Below are 17973 nucleotides of genomic sequence, written 5' to 3'. Positions count from 1 at the left end.
GAGGAAAAAGGAGCTTTTAGTAAATGCATCTCACCTCAATTGAAAACTGCAAACAGAAAGATGTTTTCACATCAAAGAAATTATGGGGGAAGAGAAAAAAAAAGGCTGTGTCACATTCCAAAGCTAAAAAATTAACAAGAATGCAAACAGGACGAATAATGTACCACTGAGATACATGGTGTCACCTTGCATCAAATTTAATCTGCCCATATTTATTTATCACATACATGGTGAAGGCAACTATTTTGTGAGCTGAACCAATATTCAGTGTATTAATTCAAAAGGAATTAGTGACAGCACTGACAGTGGCCTCATGACTCATAATGGCAGTAATTTCTAGTGAGCTTATAGGCTGATAGTTGCCTTCACGGTGATATGGGTACACTTTAATTCAGTTGTCAGCATAAGAGATGCTGTATTCTAAATCAGAGGGAGTGTCCTATTCCAATCTATGAATTAAACTTAAGTCATCAAAGATAACATGGAAGATCTCTCTTCTATCATGAAATTAAAGTATATAGGCAAATAGGATGCCCTTGTAGAACACATGTATGCATTCACTGAATATTTATAGAAAATAAAAGCCTACTTTTTGAATTTGACATATTGTCTGTTTAAGCATTTGTATGTAATAAGGGACCTGAATAAACGTTGTGTTTAAGTCTGTTGCACCTATGCACGGCATTGGGACATAGTCTGTGTAATCTTACAATACCACATCTGTCTTAGGGATGAAAACGCTTCATCTGATTCCCTTACTCTGCAGGAGCTAATCATATAAACTCAACATACCATAACTAAACGGATTTCAACTAAAAAGAAAACAACGAAAAGCGAACAGGATTATCCAACACCCCTTAGACTTTGTTTCTCTTTGCGTGACAAGGAGATAAAATGAGACTAGTTAAAACTGGCTAAGGTCAAAGTGTTTAAGGTAATTACGATGTGTGGTCTGAAGAGCTTGTCATATATTCCTCCAGCAAACACGCATGGTCAATTATATGCTACTAGCCGGGTTCTAATATATACGGCATAAATTAACATTGGTGCACAGATTAATACAAACAGAATATAATAATATATAAAGCCAAAAAGGCTCTACTGCAATCTATAATAAAACAACACCTCTAGAAAGAGACTTAAATCACCTAGAAGTGCTATTTTGCTCTTTGGCAAAACTTTTGCTGGCTTCTGGGGAAAGGGGGTTACAATATGTTGACAGATTAAACTCAACTCTAAACAGAGTGCAATTAAGATGTCCATTATTTATGTGCAACATGCAAAAGAAGGAAAGGCCTACAATGAAATGCATTTGCAACGTGGTTTGTCCAGGTTAAAACTGCCCCCTTTAGTTGGATTTTCTAAACCCTTTAAATGCAGATGACAAGTAGAATTCATCCTTAGCCGTTTGGGTGTCATGGAGAGGATGAGACCGACTCGTTCTTTGCATTCAAGGGGTAAAAATGCATATGATCTGCTCATTCATTAAATCTATGCTATTCAATTGTGGCTGTATTGGAAGCTAGTTGTAACCTGCAGCTGAAGAGGATATTGAGAACTTAAAGTGGGTAGGCTCCTACACTGCTTCATTAATACTTTTATAAAAAATATTTGCCTATAAAAGTGTTCTATGTAGCTTATATGATATTCAGTTTTGAAGTTTCAACTCATAACATTCCAATCCAATGTATACACTTTTCAAACTTGGTGACTAGTGGAGGAAAGATAAGATCTAAAATACTAGCAGAACACAGAAGTTGTAAAATGACCAGATATACTTTTGCACATAGGAAGCTGCCAAGATTTGAATAGAAATTCCATGGTATTAACACATTCACTACAGGGCAGGTGAATATACTGTATCATGAATGGGTAGGTGGATACAGAGTATATTCCTTCTCTCTAGGGCAGTGTTTCTCAACTCCAGTCTTCAGGACCCCTAACAGTGCATGTTTTCCATATCTCCTTGCTGGAGCACAGGTGTAATCATTACTGACTGACACATTGTAACAGATCCACAGGTGGTATAATTATTTCCCTTGTCAACTGGAAAGCATGTACTGTTAGGGGTCCTGAGGACGGGAGTTGAGAAACACTGCTCTAGGGTAACATGAACATTTGACAAGCATGATTCAGTTTTCTGTAATTTTCAATAAACAATAGCTCTCACACAGATTTTATTATCGTTTATTTATATGTCACCACAAAATTCTGCAGTGCTGTACTGTGGGGATAGAACATAGCACATAAAATGTAGAGGTCAAAAAATCAACATAAAGAACAGACAAAAGCAAAATACAGAACATTCCAAAGCATAAATGAATACATCATACAATATAATAGGAAAAGGATAGAACAAAGTGTAGTACAGAACATGCAAGAGGCATAATACAAGGACGTAAAGGTGGGCAAGAAGACAGGAGGAAAGAGAGATCTGCTTTTGAAAGCTTACAATCAGAATAAAACTGATCAAACAAATTGCATACAAAAACAGAGACCTTTCCTGGAAACCAGGGATTCTTTACAAGCTAGGAATGTGCTATTGGTTTAAAAGGTAAATTTAGCATATTTGCTAGCTAAAAAGTAATAGCATGTAAAACCCCCCATGCGCCCCTCCTTCTCCTGCAAGCTCCATTTATTCTGATCATTGCTACCCACACATAAGCTAACAGAGTCGTCACAAACTAAACCTAGCAGTAACCCTGCGCATTATCACAAGGAGATACATTATTCTACAACAGTAAAGGATATACTAATACATGTACCTGTAGTGGAAGATGTAGTGTGTATGTGCTACAAAACACTGTGTCGTCTCCCTAGCATATCTAATAATGCTTAGCCGAGTAGCACTGTGTGTGATAACCTGTAGGTTGAGGTCTGTGGTGGTGTCGCATTGGAGCCTGGTGTCCGTATGATGGTCATCGAGGAGGAGGAATGGTGTAGTTACGAGACCTCGATGACCATCATAAACCACAAGGCCCGACACCACCACAGGTATTACCCTACAGGACACCAAGTTATCACACACAACATTCCATGGTAACAACAGCTAATTATTGCAGAACAGTAACCCACACACAATATACCAGCACAGTGTCCTACACATCATAACATACCAGCAGAGTGAACCTGTTCAGACCAGTTCCGGTGGTAAGTTCTTTCTCTGGGGGTTTACTTACCTCCACCTGCACTGCCATTAGGTCTAGTCTCTGATCAGTCTATAACAGTGTTGGCTAACCTGTGACACTCCAGGTGTTGTGAAACTACAAGTCCCAGCATGCTTTGCCAATATATAGCAGCTTATTGCTGGAAGGGTATGCTGGGACTTGTAGTTTCACAAACACCTGGAGTGTCACAGGTTAGCCAACACTGGTCTATATTAACTCATAACAGCTCCATTTACTCGCCAGTGGCAGCCAAACTGATTTCAGGGTGGACAGGAAGCAAAGCCAATAAAAGATAAGGTTGATAGTATTCAGTTTTTTGTTCTGCACTCAACTCTGCTGCTGCAGTTCACTGTAGGCAAGGATAGGAAATGGAGCAGCTATCAACCTATATAACAGAGACTGGTCACAGTCCTGAGTTAGTAGCTTTTAAAGTATATGAATATGAAACCCTCACTTTGTGACATCAGAATCACTAAGAAAACAGAAAACTACTCAGGTGAAGAGGCCACTTGTTTTCCCTGGGCAACATAATGCCCAACACTGAATTGGGACAAACCTATAAAATGTCCAACTATAGTCAGTGTACAGAGTTATTCAAACACCACTACTCTGGACACAAATGGGTTACAAATCTGACTATAACAATTTCACTCTGTACTGAACAGTAGACAATATATAAAACTCCTCTAACAAAGTTTTTAATTCTTCTATTTCCACTGACTTCACTAGACCTATGTGCAATAACAGTGCCCTCTGCTGGATGATGTTCACCACACGATGCCTATCTGCAACTAAATTGTAAAAGGCATTTTAGACAACTTTTAGAATATCTATGGTAAAATATTTTGGATTTGTTTTCTAAATGTGGTGGGTGGGGCTGGGTTTAAATTACATTCTTAACAGAACAGAAAAAATATATTAATTTTTTTTTTAAAGCGCTGCGGAATTAATAGCGCTATATAAATAAATGGTGATGATGATATATAAGAATGCAAAAAGAGACAGTCGTCAAAGTAATTTATTACAGGATGCTGAATTCCTGCCAATAAGGCTTATACCTTAAAGTGAACAAGTTCCAGCTCAGTGAAAGCAGTAAAAACTGAGAGATCGGTGTTAAAATTACTCTCTTGCATTGAAAAAAACAAAAAACGTTTAGTATTTCGGTGAACATGATTACTTGTTCTAGTTCAATATCTCATGCAATCTAGTACTTAGCCCAGCACACAAATGAGACTAGATAGTTACAAAGTGTCTATAGAAAATCATCATACCCTCTCAAAAACCTTTGGTCACATTACACCATGGAAATTTAAATAAATTCAATAAATTTTTTTTAGCTTTATTTACATTTCACTGTACAACATGCAAGACTATAGTTCTGAAAATGAATTAAGAAAATAAAAAACATGAATAACAATGCTGGAAAAGTGATCAGTGCCCTGATTTACTATTTTATAGAGCCACTTTTTGCTGTAAGTACAGCCATCATTCTGTTTGGGTATGTCTCCAGCTTTGTGCAAGTACGGGAATATTTGCCCATTCTTCCTTGCAGAATTGTTCAAGTTCAGGCAAATTTCAGGGTGAGCGGCGATGCAAATGCTCTCTTCAAGTTCACCCACAGATTTTCTAGGGCAGGGCTCTGACTTGGTCATTCAAGGACATTCACCTTCCTATCCTTAATCCACTGCACTGTTTTCTTGCCGGTATGTTCAGGGATGTCGTGCTGGAAGGTGAACCACCTTGCCCATATTCAGCCGTCTAGTAGAGGGACGCATTTTCCCTTCAATCCTTACCAATCACCCAGTCCTTGCTGAAGAGAAACTTCCCCCCACAACATAATGCTCCATGGTGTGTATTGGGTGGTGTGTAGAGTTTGGTTCATGGCATCAGAATTTTCCAAGTTTTACAAAGCGCTAAAGTGTGTGGCACTTTTTCAGAAGAGGCTTCTTTCGTGCCACCCTGCCATACAGGGCAGTTTTGTGACAAGTTTATGCAAGTTAAGTGTTTAAACACTTAACCTGAGGGGTCCACACATTGCTGCTTTAAATTGACATAGATGTAAGTCGCGATGACGTGACACACAAGTGTCGGAGAGCTGTGTCTTTGGCATCAGTTCCTGTCAGCATGCCGGTGCCATCGGACATCTGGACCTACGGTTGCAGGCAAGTCTGTTTTTATTGCATTTGTTATTGTAGCCAATCCGATTTTTTTCGTAGGTATGAACGTTGTCGGAATTCTCGGCAGCGTTAAAACGATTCCCACCTTATTAAACAGAGTGAAGCCATAACTCTGTAAAAAAAATCCTGTTTGTTTTGAATTAATTTGGGGTTTCTTACCCATTCATAAATAAGACCCCTAAATGTGTAAATATATTTTTTCTGATATATCCATTCTTATTTTTCAGGTAGAGTTAAGAAAGTGCTGGAAACAGTCTTCATATTTTCAGCCACTTTAACACAAAGAACACTTCACTATGCATTGCTTCTGCAGCCATTCCTAATCTCTCAATGAACATCGACATTCTGCCACTAGATGTGGTTACATTATCAATCTTCTCTAAAAGACAAAACCTTTTCCCTTCAATAAGGTTACGAATGTTTGAAAAGGAACGCGTTTTCTCCACGAAAGGACAGGAAATATGCTTTGCTGGCAGCAGAAAAAAGCAGTAAGTGAAAGGTTGCTTATGAAAGGTTCAGATGATGCCGTTCTCATGCCAAAAAATGTATATATCACTGAAATTTAATATTTGAGTTATGCGTTAAGTTAAAGTACAGAACACAAAAGTTCTACAGTCACATGAAATCACATCATAAACTACTCATGTATTGGAGAATGGTTTCGCTGAGCTGTGCTACTTTTACAGAAGAAGTAGACAAAGGAGTCGCATACATAGGCTTTGTCTAAGTTGAATAACTGGATGAAGGCCTTCTAAATTAATAACTATTGATTGTAACAGTTTTCCATGTGATTGCAATTAGTGCGCTACGTCATACCATGGTTAATTACGCAGTCGCACAGGAAAACAGAGCAAATACACTTACATTCACACCTACATTTATAAATAGTTCACATTTAATAAAGTTCCAACTGACATTTTTTAATTAATAACTTAGAGATTATTTATACAAAGAACCTACATTAAAGGTATTTATGGTTCATGTCCTAATAAATGTATGGTGTTTGGTCTTATATTACACATAGCCGGTCGCTAGCTATGATTAGTATAAGATTAATTCTATTATGGGTCAGTTTACACTTAGATTTTTGGCAGTTCCCTGAGACAAGACACTTATGCAGCTGTTTGAGTGAGTTGCTTCCAAATTCAAGGAGAAGAATCGCTTTAACCTATGACCTGCAGTCTATTGGAACATCATAAACACTGAACCAATGAAGAACTTTCTTAGTATTATCTGTGTGTACATTGTGACATCATCACTGTTTTTTCAAACAAAACTGTTTATAAACTGGCCACTCATGCAGTAACAGTCTGCTGGATCCAGTGCGCAGCGTAATGTATTGGTTATATTTTATTGCATTTTGTTATACTTTGATATATTATGCTATTAAATCTTTTTGTGCATTGGAACCACATTAATCGCATCGGACAATCTTTATTGGCGACGATAGAAACAACGTACATAGCAGCATTCTCATCCACACAAAAGGCCATAAGAAGTAATGGAAAACAAATGACCTACAGTCTCAAGGGAAGAAATCTGCAGCACACTGTTTGTACATAACATTGAATGGTCTCTGTTTTGGTGGAGGACCAATTAAAGTTGAAATACAGATAAGACTGTCAAACAAATTATTTCATCCTTTGATAAATTGCTTCAGGAATGTGACCAGTTAAACCCTGGAGATGAGTGGGATGATTAACTAGGTTAAATACATCACAAGGCACACAGGAAGCCATCTTAGCCTTGCATATGCATGTCACAGACCTGATGTCTGTGGACTTCCATCTGATAACCCAATTTTCCTTTTCAAAAGAAAAGGGAATATTGGTATTGAAAGGTGTTAGTCTTGGCAATTAGCAAGATGGTATGTATTTATATGAAAAATATAAGACTTCAAAGCACTCTTATTCATATTTCACATTCTGCGAGATCTCTGCCAATATAAACTACATAAGATGTGCGAACTATAGATAGCAGCTCTACTGAGAAACTAGAGAAATCATATATACCATTAAGGGATTACTATTTCATATCAATATTTGGAATGTAACTGAACTCATACAAGGTTAGTGAAATTATCTTTCTGTGACTCTTGACTCTCCAGAGAAGAAATATTGTATGTCTAAGAAGTCCTGAAAATGCTCTTTAGACTACCAGTTGTAAACCCTCTTTACCATTCACCCAGATTTTCTTTGGCCGACATCACTGAAGGGGTATGAGGAGGCAGAGGGTGGAGATCTTTAAAAATCCATTTAAAATTATCCTCGAGTGTCAGTCTTTTGGGAAACCAATCAAATTTAGAAGCTGTCCATTGCTGCTGTGTCCACTGTACACAGATTATATTGTGCACGTTTCTAAATACAAGTGGTGTGTTGAGTGCGTTTGTGAGACACTTCCTCAATTTCAAAATAATGTTTAAAATATTTTAATTCAGTTTTTATCCAGGTTAATTGAATTAACGGAAGTATAATTAAAGAAATACTAATAGGAATATGAGGTCTTTTAACTGGAATACATGGGACCTTCGGTTTCCAAATAAAGGCATTTTCCATAATTCAAAGCTCAATACCTAAATCTACTAAACACACAACCCAATGTAAGTTATTGGCTAGATACACTAGGCCCAAATCATTAAGGAGTGCAAAGCATAAAAAGGAGTAACTTTGAACCTGGGCAAAACCATGTTGCATTGGCGGGGGAGGTAAATTTAAAATATGGGGACAGACTTATAGTTGGCATACGGCATGTCCTAGATCAACTTTTAATTTCAGTGAAAAAGTAAAGCTATCAAGTATTTGTGTGCAACATAAAAAAAACAGCCAGTTTTTAACTTATGCGCAAAATAATAAACTAATTTGCACCCTTGCATTGTAACATATGGGCAGCACTGTGGCTCGGTGGTTAGCACTTCTGCCTCACAGCACTGGGGTCATGAGTTCGATTCCTGACCATGGCGTTTGTATGTTCTCTCCGTGTTTGGCGTGGGTTTCCTCCGGGTGCTCTGGTTTCCTCCCACACTCCAAAAACATACTGGTAGGTTAATTGGCTGCTAACAAATTGACTCTAGTCTGTGTGTCTGTCTGTGTGTATGTTAGGGAATTTAGATTGTAAGCCCCAATGGGGCAGGGACTGATGTGAGTTCTATGTACAGCGCTGCGGAATTAGTGGCGCTATATAAATAAATGGTGATGATGATGATGAACATGGTGTGTCCAGGACCAAACGTACTCCTTTTTATTTTTTGCCGGCAGTATTAAATTCACAGCATGAAAAGCTATTAGAACCAGGCGATAAATGAAAAAGCTGATGTTGGGTATGCATACAAGAGCATACCTGCTTCAGTACCAGAACATGTGGGGGGAAGCAAGTTGACCCATGCTTGGACTAGCCGTGCCCAATGTTTCACATGGATTGGGCTGGCTATGTTTCAACATATATTTGTTAGACAATTTCTAATAGAGGTTTTAAATATCAACAGGGTACTTGTAGCACTTGCAATGTTTTCATACACTGGACAATTGTGTTTACAAGTTGAGAAGGCAGTTCCCAGAAACAGTTCCAAAAAACAGAACTGTAGATCGTAATTTCAGTGTAATTATTGTGATTTAACAATACTCTGCTGATATCAATCTAATCCCTTTTAAAGGACTGAAAGTTATGTGACGTATACTTTCCATATGTTTAAATAACGAACCCACTGTGCTTTCACAAATAGTGTATAGTTAATTGTAAATTAAATTGGACATTAAATATGGTGCCACCATAGATCTTGTGTAGCAGGCATTCATTGATAATTACAAGTATCAAGTTGCATAAACAGAGTTCATATACTTGTCTTACGTAGTATATAAACTGTTATGTACGCAAGTTCAAATTCATTGTGTTTCACTATAATTTTTTGAGAGGGAAAATAGAGAAAACTGAACAGCTATGATACCTAATATCGCCTGGATTTGTTAGCGACAGTAAGTATATAACAAAAGGATTACATGTTGCATACATAGTCTTGCCAATAAATTCAGGTCATATTAAGTTGTAGGAGACTTTCTCTGCTCATTCCCAATAGTCATATATAGATAGCAAACAATTAACATGAAAAAATCCTGCTGATGAAAGGACAATAGTTTATCGGTTTCAGATATTTATCTGGCACTTTGACATTCTGACTATATTTATTTTCATTAAAGTAAAATCATTACTAAATAACGGCTTCCTAAAATGACTTCACTAGTGATGAACAAAGGAGAAGACAAAGTTTTGCAGCTATAAAGAGCAACATTCATTCCATTAACCAAATACAAGTACCATAAACTTGTTTAAATAAGAAGTGGCTAGTGCAAACCTAATGCACAATACTTCTATCTGCAGTATGGAAGGGGAATGGTGCAGATGGATGTGCGAGTGGTGGAAAGTTTTAACACACATATACAGGAGAAGCTCTTATCTGGAAAGATAGCAAGAAAAGGAATGGTGCTGACTGATGTTTGTACCAGGCACTGTTATTAACTGTACGGAAAGGTCACACATGTGTTATATATATATATATATATATATATATATATATATATATATATATATACACATACACACACACACACACACACACTTATTTATAACTCAATAAGATCAATTGAATGGGAAACTTTACAAGTAGTGTTAGATTTGTTCTGATAGAACATAAGTGGTTATCTAGGTCTTTTAAACGCACTCTAATTAAAATGACACTAGTTTATTCTTATTTCCAGAGAAAGAGAAGTACATCATGTTGATTAGCAGCTATAGTTAAAATGTATGTAATTATATGGGAATGGCACACTCATTAATGTTTATTCATATGCATTCTTCAGTCTGTTAAATGTGTAGGTAATAGTGAAAAAATATGTTCAGCGACATTTATTAGGAACACACTGAAGACATTCTGTAACTCTTTACATTACTGAACATCTGCAATGTCACAATGGCCTACAGTATTTGTATACTGTGTAGTGTGGAATTCAGTAAAACAGCAACAGTGTTAAAGACACAGCATTCATTCAAATCATTGTAGTACTTTAATAGTCTCACAGTCATTAAAATATTTACCTACCATCTGTGGCTACCAGCACTAAAGTCATCTAATTGGATCGCTTTCCCAGCAACATCTTTTCCTGTGAAAACATAAATGTCATATGTAGATGGTGGTAATGTATTCACTCACACGCATACTTGCTCTAGTACACAGGCATATTTCATAAGTGACAGGGTGAGGGCCTAATTAAATATTAAATGTCAGGACCCCAAATAAAATATTAAACTGATAACTGAAGGAAAGTCATGTACATCTCTATTTAAGTTTTTTTTTTTATATACATTTGGCCTGCGAGCCCAGGTAATCAGGTAATTCAGTCAATTTCCTATTTAGAGGAGACTGCTAATAAGTCAGGGTAAAAACAAAGTAACCACTAGGTGTACGGTGTAAATTAGGGAAAGCTATATGCTAAAGGAACTAATTAGGCCAACACAAAATATAGAAATATTCACTTCAAAGAAAATGCCTTCATATTTTGGGATATCAGTGTGTCACTCTGTACTCATGAGCAAAAACCGTGCAAGGGTTGTGAAATATTGATAACAGCTGTATAGGAAAATAACAGTAGTCACGTGTTTCAGAATGATATTTGATATTGCTGTAATTTCATCAAATTTGATATGTAAATATGTAGGAGGTTATGACTGGTTTATTGAAGGGAAAGTATGCCTCTGGGATATGCCTGAAAAAAGCCAAAATTGACACCCAGGGTACATTTCCTCCCCCCACATTAGCATATATTAGGGATGGGCGGGTCCGGTTCCCCGAGAACCGAACCCACCCGAACTTTGGGTATCCGAGTACCGAGCTGAGTAGCTCGGTACTCTCCCGCCCGTTCCGAATCCAAATCGAGGCCGAACGTCATCGTGTTGTCGTCGGATCTCGTGATACTTCAAGATTATAAATACACGCCTCCACAGCAATCCATCGCCATTTGACAGAGGGAGAAAGCAGGGTGTAGTCACAGGCGGATTAGAGCAGGGACAGAAAATACAATATTCTTATTCCAATTGCTATAACAAAAATCGCTAGAGAAGAGAGGAGGATAGAGGTTTATTTTATTTTTGTAATATTTGGCATACATATTTCTGGCTGTCAAAGTCATATCTGTCAGCAGTATCTACCAAATAATTTTTAGCACTCCTCAGTGCTTTTGGGGTGTCCTCCCTAATTGTGCATAAATATTTCTGGCTGTCAAAAGTCATATCTGTCAGCAGTATCTACCAAATAATTGTTAGCACTCCTCAGTGCTTTTCGCTCAGAATGGATTCAAAGAAGTCCACATATGATCAGAATGAGCAACCAGGTTCTGTCACCAGTCCTGATGTTAGTGTTCCTAGTACGTCATTTGGCCAAGGCGATGTCAAACAACAGAGTGTTTCCAAATCAGTGCAAAAAAAACCAAAAAAATTTACTGTGTTGAAGCGAAAAAAAAGTGTTACTGAGCAAAAGTTAAGTGGCGATAAAAAAAAAAATTGCCAACATGCCATTCTACACACGCAGTGGCAAAGAGAGAATGAGGCCTTCACCTTTGGCTATTAGTGGCAGATCCAAAAATGTTACCGACCCTACAAGTGGTGCACAACTACTGTTACGCGTCAAAGCCGAGCTGCAAGATAACAGTAAGGCATTGGAGAATAATGTTTGCTCTGAATCAGAAATGACACCGATCCCTGTGGAGAGTCCATCCAACAGTGGTATGTCTAATTGTGAGCATTCTGTTAGTGTACCCATAAAGAAGGGCCCTTTCAGCAGTTCTGCTGATGTGTACCTGAACAGCCCGAGTGTAGCCGCTGATACACAAATTGAGGATGCCACTTTGTAAATAGAAGAGGATGAGGGGGAGATTTATGGAGGTGACGAGGGCGCTAATGAGGATGTTGATGATTATGATGCAGACAGATACCAAATTGCCTTTCTCAATTTCTATTTATATTCTAGATTATACAACGGCTGAATAGTTTTCTATTTTATTCCTAGTGGAGAGGGGATCTGATGCAGACAGATACCAAACTGCCTTTGTCCATTTCTTTGTATATTCAAATTTCTAGTTCTACAATCTATGCAGGGTGCTTTTTTTATATTCAACTACAAGTGGAGGGCGGGGGGGGGGGGGGCTTAGATAGCCACCAAAGTACCGTGGTCCATTTAATTCTACTTTCTAGCTCCACAGTCTGTGCAGGCTGCTTTTTTTATATTCAACTACAAGTGGAGGCTTAGATAGCCACCAAAGTACTGTGGTCCATTTAATTCTACTTTCTAGCTCCACAGTCTGTGCAGGCTGCTTTTTTAATATTCAACTACAAGTGTAGGGTCTAATATACACCCAAAGATGATGGCTACATTGCCAATAATCAAAGATGGAGGAGGTAGACAACCAGGTTTGACTGTATAATTTGCAGACAAGTGTTCGCATTAAGGACGGCCTACAAGGGATTCAACTGTTTTTTCATAATTTATTAGCTTTAGAATTACCTCACTTATCTAAGAAACTGGTGGAGCACTAAATTAGGTTATTTTAGACCCAAAAAATTGTATTTTTTTCAAAAATAGCAAAACAAAACCAAAACCAAAACACGCAAGGGCGGTTTTGCAAAACCAAAACCAAAACCAACACACGAAGGTAATCCAGATCCAAAACCGAATACAAAACCAAAACACGGGGGTCAGTGACCATCTCTAGCATATATACTGCTCCCTTGAATATCAATACCATGTCAGCCTGCTTAAAAATCCTGTGTGGGAGAGAGTAGATTGTCAGCTCTTGGGGTCTCAAACTAATTGAAGGACTATCCATCTCATTTTGCCTGCTCCAGACATACAGAATAGGTAAATGTATTCTCTGTAATTTTAGCCCATTTGGTTTTATAACTGTATTGCATTTATTTTTTTTGTATGTCATTTGTCATATGTTCTATCTTTTTTAATATATCCAAATGCCCTGTACCTTTGTACATTAAACCTAAAACTTAATAAGTTTTGTCCTTGATACTCTAATGAATCCATTAGCCTTCCATGAGGAGTATTGCTTGATCATTGGAATGCTGGTGTGTGAATTGTTAATCCATCTGATCAACAAGCCTAGAGTGTGCCAGTGTGTACATTTGAGTTTTGCTGTGTTAACTCTTTGATTGCTGGTGTGTGCACGGTTAACCTGTGTGCAACACAGGGCATTGTGTCCCAGTATATTGGGGTCCTATTGCCCTTATTCAATAGGTGGTGGCAAATCATAGGTGTATATGGGTGCACTGTTTGAGGGCAATTCAACATATATTTATAACCTGGGTGACAGATTAGTCGACACCCAAAGTCAGGTACGCTGATAGTGCGTTCGTGACAATAAGATCCAGAATTTAATGCCACAAAAAGTGATACATTTTGAAAAATAAAGTCATCTGAATCTACTGCTGTTAAAAGCTCTCCCAGCTTAATTTTGGATTATAAACTCTAGCAAGCTGGGTCATCCTATCTTCCCTTTAAATGTATACTTTATGCTTTGTAAAAAAACAATAATTACAATTTATAATAAAAAATAATTATTCAGTTATTCCCAACTTTGTCTTCAGAATAATTTGCTTTATTATTATACATACATTTCTGATTAACAAATGTAAAGAAAATATCCTCCGCCTTGCTGAACTTGATGGATATGTAAAAATGATTTTGGTAACTACTAAAACCTAAACACAGATGGTGCTGTACTACTTATCCTTAGATGCTATTCTTCACTTTGTTGTAGTGTTCATTTACCAGACATTTTCATGTAAGGTCATATTTGACTTGTTTCATAAATTGATGTACTCTATGAACTGACAAATATTTCAATGAGAATTAACAAGAAAAAAAATAATTCTGTAGATGTTTCTGTTTTGTGTAAACCAATATCTAGGAATATACGAAATATACATTTACACTTATGCGATTTGGAATTGCTGTACTAAACTTGTACAAATATTATTCTATTCACCTCTATGCAACATTTTATTCAAAGCAAGCACCACAAATGTGCTGATCTGATTGGCTAATTTGGATGGTGTCTAACAAATTAGACTGATATTGCACACACATGAAATAATATTAAATAAGGTCTGCCTGAAAAAAATGTGAACTTATCCATCTGTAAAGGACTGAAAACATGACTGTATTGGGATGAGCACTAAGCTAATCTGCATCCAAACATCCAGATCCTTACATTCTGATAACAAAATGTGTACCCAAACTCGCCACAGCTCTGGCTGTTCATCAAATTGGGCAAAGCGGCCGGATCACAATATGTGTAGAGAGCTTTGGTTGCATATTGGTGAACACACAGCGAACATTGATGTATAAATAACGTAAAAGATGTTTTCCAATTCAATTAGGTCATAATTTATATTTTCCCCATTATTTTTACAAGGATCAAACAATCCAATCTAATAATATGGCATAATATTGCACAGGTAAGAACCCAGTTGCTTCACCTATAATCTGTGTTCATGTGAGTGACCAAATTGGACAAATCCAGTAATTTGGCCAGCCAAGATGAGACCAAACTGGCCAACCGCATACAGATCAAGGTCATCAGCAAAATGCATTTTCCCAAATTCCAGTTAATCCATGGAGGATTTTGATCATGATTGCTAGTCATTAGCAGGTCCACATCTGTAGCAATATTTGGCCAATTTTATAAATGTAACTGTTCCATGAATGTCCAGCTTTATACTGTTCAATCAACTGATCTGGATAAATCCCTAATTAGCAGATAGTGTTTGTCTACATATATTTAAGCACAGTGAAAATAGTAATTGAGATGGTGGGAGATGATCAGCATAAACAACAACTATGGATGCTAGTCTACTAAAAAAAACAAAAAGTATATTCATTTTGTGCAAATCTTTATCTACACAAAATATAAGAAATGCAATGCTTAGCAATAAATAAAACAATTTTAAAGCAATGGCCCTTTAAAGCTATGTTTAGCAATAAATAATTTTAAAGTAATGGCCCTTTAACAAGTTTACAGTGCATGGGTGTTACAGGACAGAAGTATGACATGTCTATGGTGTTGCTTTTGAAAGGAGATCTTACCATTAGCTGCATAGCTCTTCTTTTCTTCCACATCACTAGTAAGATAAAACATGTCACTGTATGCCCGTGCCAGTCTCCATAGGAATTCAACCTTGTTTCCATACTAATTAAAAAAATAATGTTCTTACTATAAGATTAACCAGTTCTTCATTCCCATACCTGTAGCAGAAACATTCTAAAATAGATTAAAATCCAAAACATATTATGCATGAATGCCAATTAAGAGTGTTTTCCCATGCCCCAAATGAGTTGTTCTGAATAGGTTAGACCCAAGAACCTATGCCTATACTTACATATGTTAAGAACCTTATGGCGCTCAATTACAGATGGACATACACCAATTTATTTTGTAGAAGATATGCATTTCCCTACTGTGCATCACAAAAAAAACAAAAACATATGCATATGTCTATATCTAGATAACATTCTGCATTAATTTTTAACTTATAACACTCAATCTAAAACTGAATTTTTACTTTAGGAGAAATTATCATTTTTATCCATTTTAACAATCGCCCAGAAATCGTCCGCACACCCAAAGAGATGGTCAGCAACCATTATTAACAGTTTTGACTGATCCAACATTTCTGTACAAGGCTCAACAGAATAGGTATTTCCACATCCTCTATACCCTCGGTGGTTCCCTGCAAAAGAAAGAGCTACAAGAGCTAAAAAGATTAGCTCTCAGTATAAAAAAACAAACAACTTAATTGTTTGTTTCAGCTCTAACAGGAGCGGATATGTTAGCTACAAGTTAGACCTTACGAACAGTTGCTGTACAAATAAAAATATATTTGACGCGGGGACATTATAAAAAAAACAAAAAACAGGTAAACAAAAAAATATAAACAGAAAAAAATTAAAGAAAATGTTTACAAAAAACAAACAAACATAACAATATAATTATCAAAATAAATGGAAAAAATAGGAAAACACATTCAAGGACACATTTCAAGGGGTGCACTAACTGCTTGGAAATAATTATGAATATATTCATATATTCTTTTACTGATTTCATCTGATTTAGCTTTTATAACTGTAAAACATAAGAGACCATTTATCTGCTGCCTCCAAAAAGTATAAATTCACTATGATTTCCTAAACAAATAAATAGTTATTGTGTAAAACAAATTCAGTAATTTACTTTAAAGTGTATTGTATAACCTTCATTTCCTAACTAATTCTCCATATTTTTTCTTTTTTTAAAGTATAACCATTAACTGTGTTTTCCTTAATCCAATTGGGAGTCACCAATTGGACAGCCGTTAATGTGCCCAATTATCCATCCTTATTTTTATATTTACCTAAATCTCCTTTTACTTAAAAAAATCTTAATTAGGGAAAAAAATGTTTTGATGTCAAACCAAATGCCACATTCAGCCCCTGGGAGAAAAGGTGTGGACGCAGCTTGTGGGTATTGGCGTAGTCCAGTTTTCTACTAAAAATACCTTTTCCTGCTTGTTGAGTATCATCCTAAACCCTTCCTGCTTCTCTGATTCTGAGCCACTATGGCTAGAATCTGCTTGTTGGAGAAGAGAAAGGAGCTCAGCTTCCTCTTCTGTGACTTCAGAACTTTCTGCCCTGACACGTCCCACTCCCGGCTCATCTTCTGATTCTACTTCTGTGTCAGTCTGAGCAGTGATGTATCTGAAAGAGAAAGATACAAATGTCTTAAACATAAAGTTATTCTACCTTTAAAGTTGGTGCTTATTTTCACTTTGCTTTTTGTTTCTTTTAGAATTGCTCAGGAAAACATAGCTCAAACCACATCCAGCTTACAGAGATGTTTATTTCAACAAGAACATATGCTACTATACTGCTCCATTGGCTGATATAAAAAGAAAGATCAGTCAATGTACCTTATTTAATATGCCCAAAATGCCTTTCAGTTTGTAGAGCAAGATGGGGGTATTTTTCAGAGGAGCAGAAGTTTGCCTAGACCGATCTGAAGAGTTGGGCAGAGTGAGGGCGTTCCTGGCTAATAGCGGGATAGATGCTCCTGTGCACCTGGTTATGCAGAGAAGAGCAAAAATTAGATTTTGTTTTGTGAAACAGAATTATTGAAGTGAGATGAACTGATGGAGAAGGCGCACTAGCAGAGTGTTCCTTGGTTTGTAGAAGGGCACACATATGCTTTAGCTCAGAGCTACACACATTTTGCACCTTCCACTTGCACTTATCCAAATGTAAAGTAACAAACAAAAAAAACAGGAAAAAATAAATAAACACTAAATAGAATTGTGAATATACACTATATGGACAAAAGTTTTTGGCCACACTTGTTAATTATTGAATTGAGGTATTTCAATCAGACTCGTTGCAGGAGGTGTATAAAATCAAGCACCTAGCCATGCAGTCTCCATTTGCAAATATTTGTGATACAAAATGGGTCGTTCTGAAGAGCTCAGAGACTTCAAGCGTGGTACTGTGATAGGATGCCACCTTTGCAATAAGACAGTTTGTGAAATTTCATCCGTGCTGGATATTCCAC

The 17973-nt window shown here is 36.9% G+C and overlaps 1 protein-coding gene across 1 annotated transcript in view; it reads right to left on the bottom strand.

The window, feature by feature from the left end:
* LOC142144631 (regulator of microtubule dynamics protein 2-like) overlaps nt 1–17973 on the bottom strand; it is a 59295-nt gene that overhangs the window by 28598 nt on the left and 12724 nt on the right. Inside the window, exons 3-5 of the mRNA XM_075203728.1 lie at nt 16931–17129; nt 15483–15585; nt 10434–10494 (exon numbers count right to left, since the gene is read on the bottom strand). Of these exons, the coding sequence (XP_075059829.1) occupies nt 10434–10494; nt 15483–15585; nt 16931–17129 (363 nt within the window). The remainder of the gene's footprint in view (nt 1–10433; nt 10495–15482; nt 15586–16930; nt 17130–17973) is intronic.

Source organism: Mixophyes fleayi, chromosome 3 (assembly GCF_038048845.1).
Source record: "Mixophyes fleayi isolate aMixFle1 chromosome 3, aMixFle1.hap1, whole genome shotgun sequence".
NCBI lineage: Eukaryota > Metazoa > Chordata > Amphibia > Anura > Limnodynastidae > Mixophyes > Mixophyes fleayi.
Note: the sequence above shows the minus strand (reverse complement) of the source record. Positions and strands in the feature narration are given on the sequence as shown.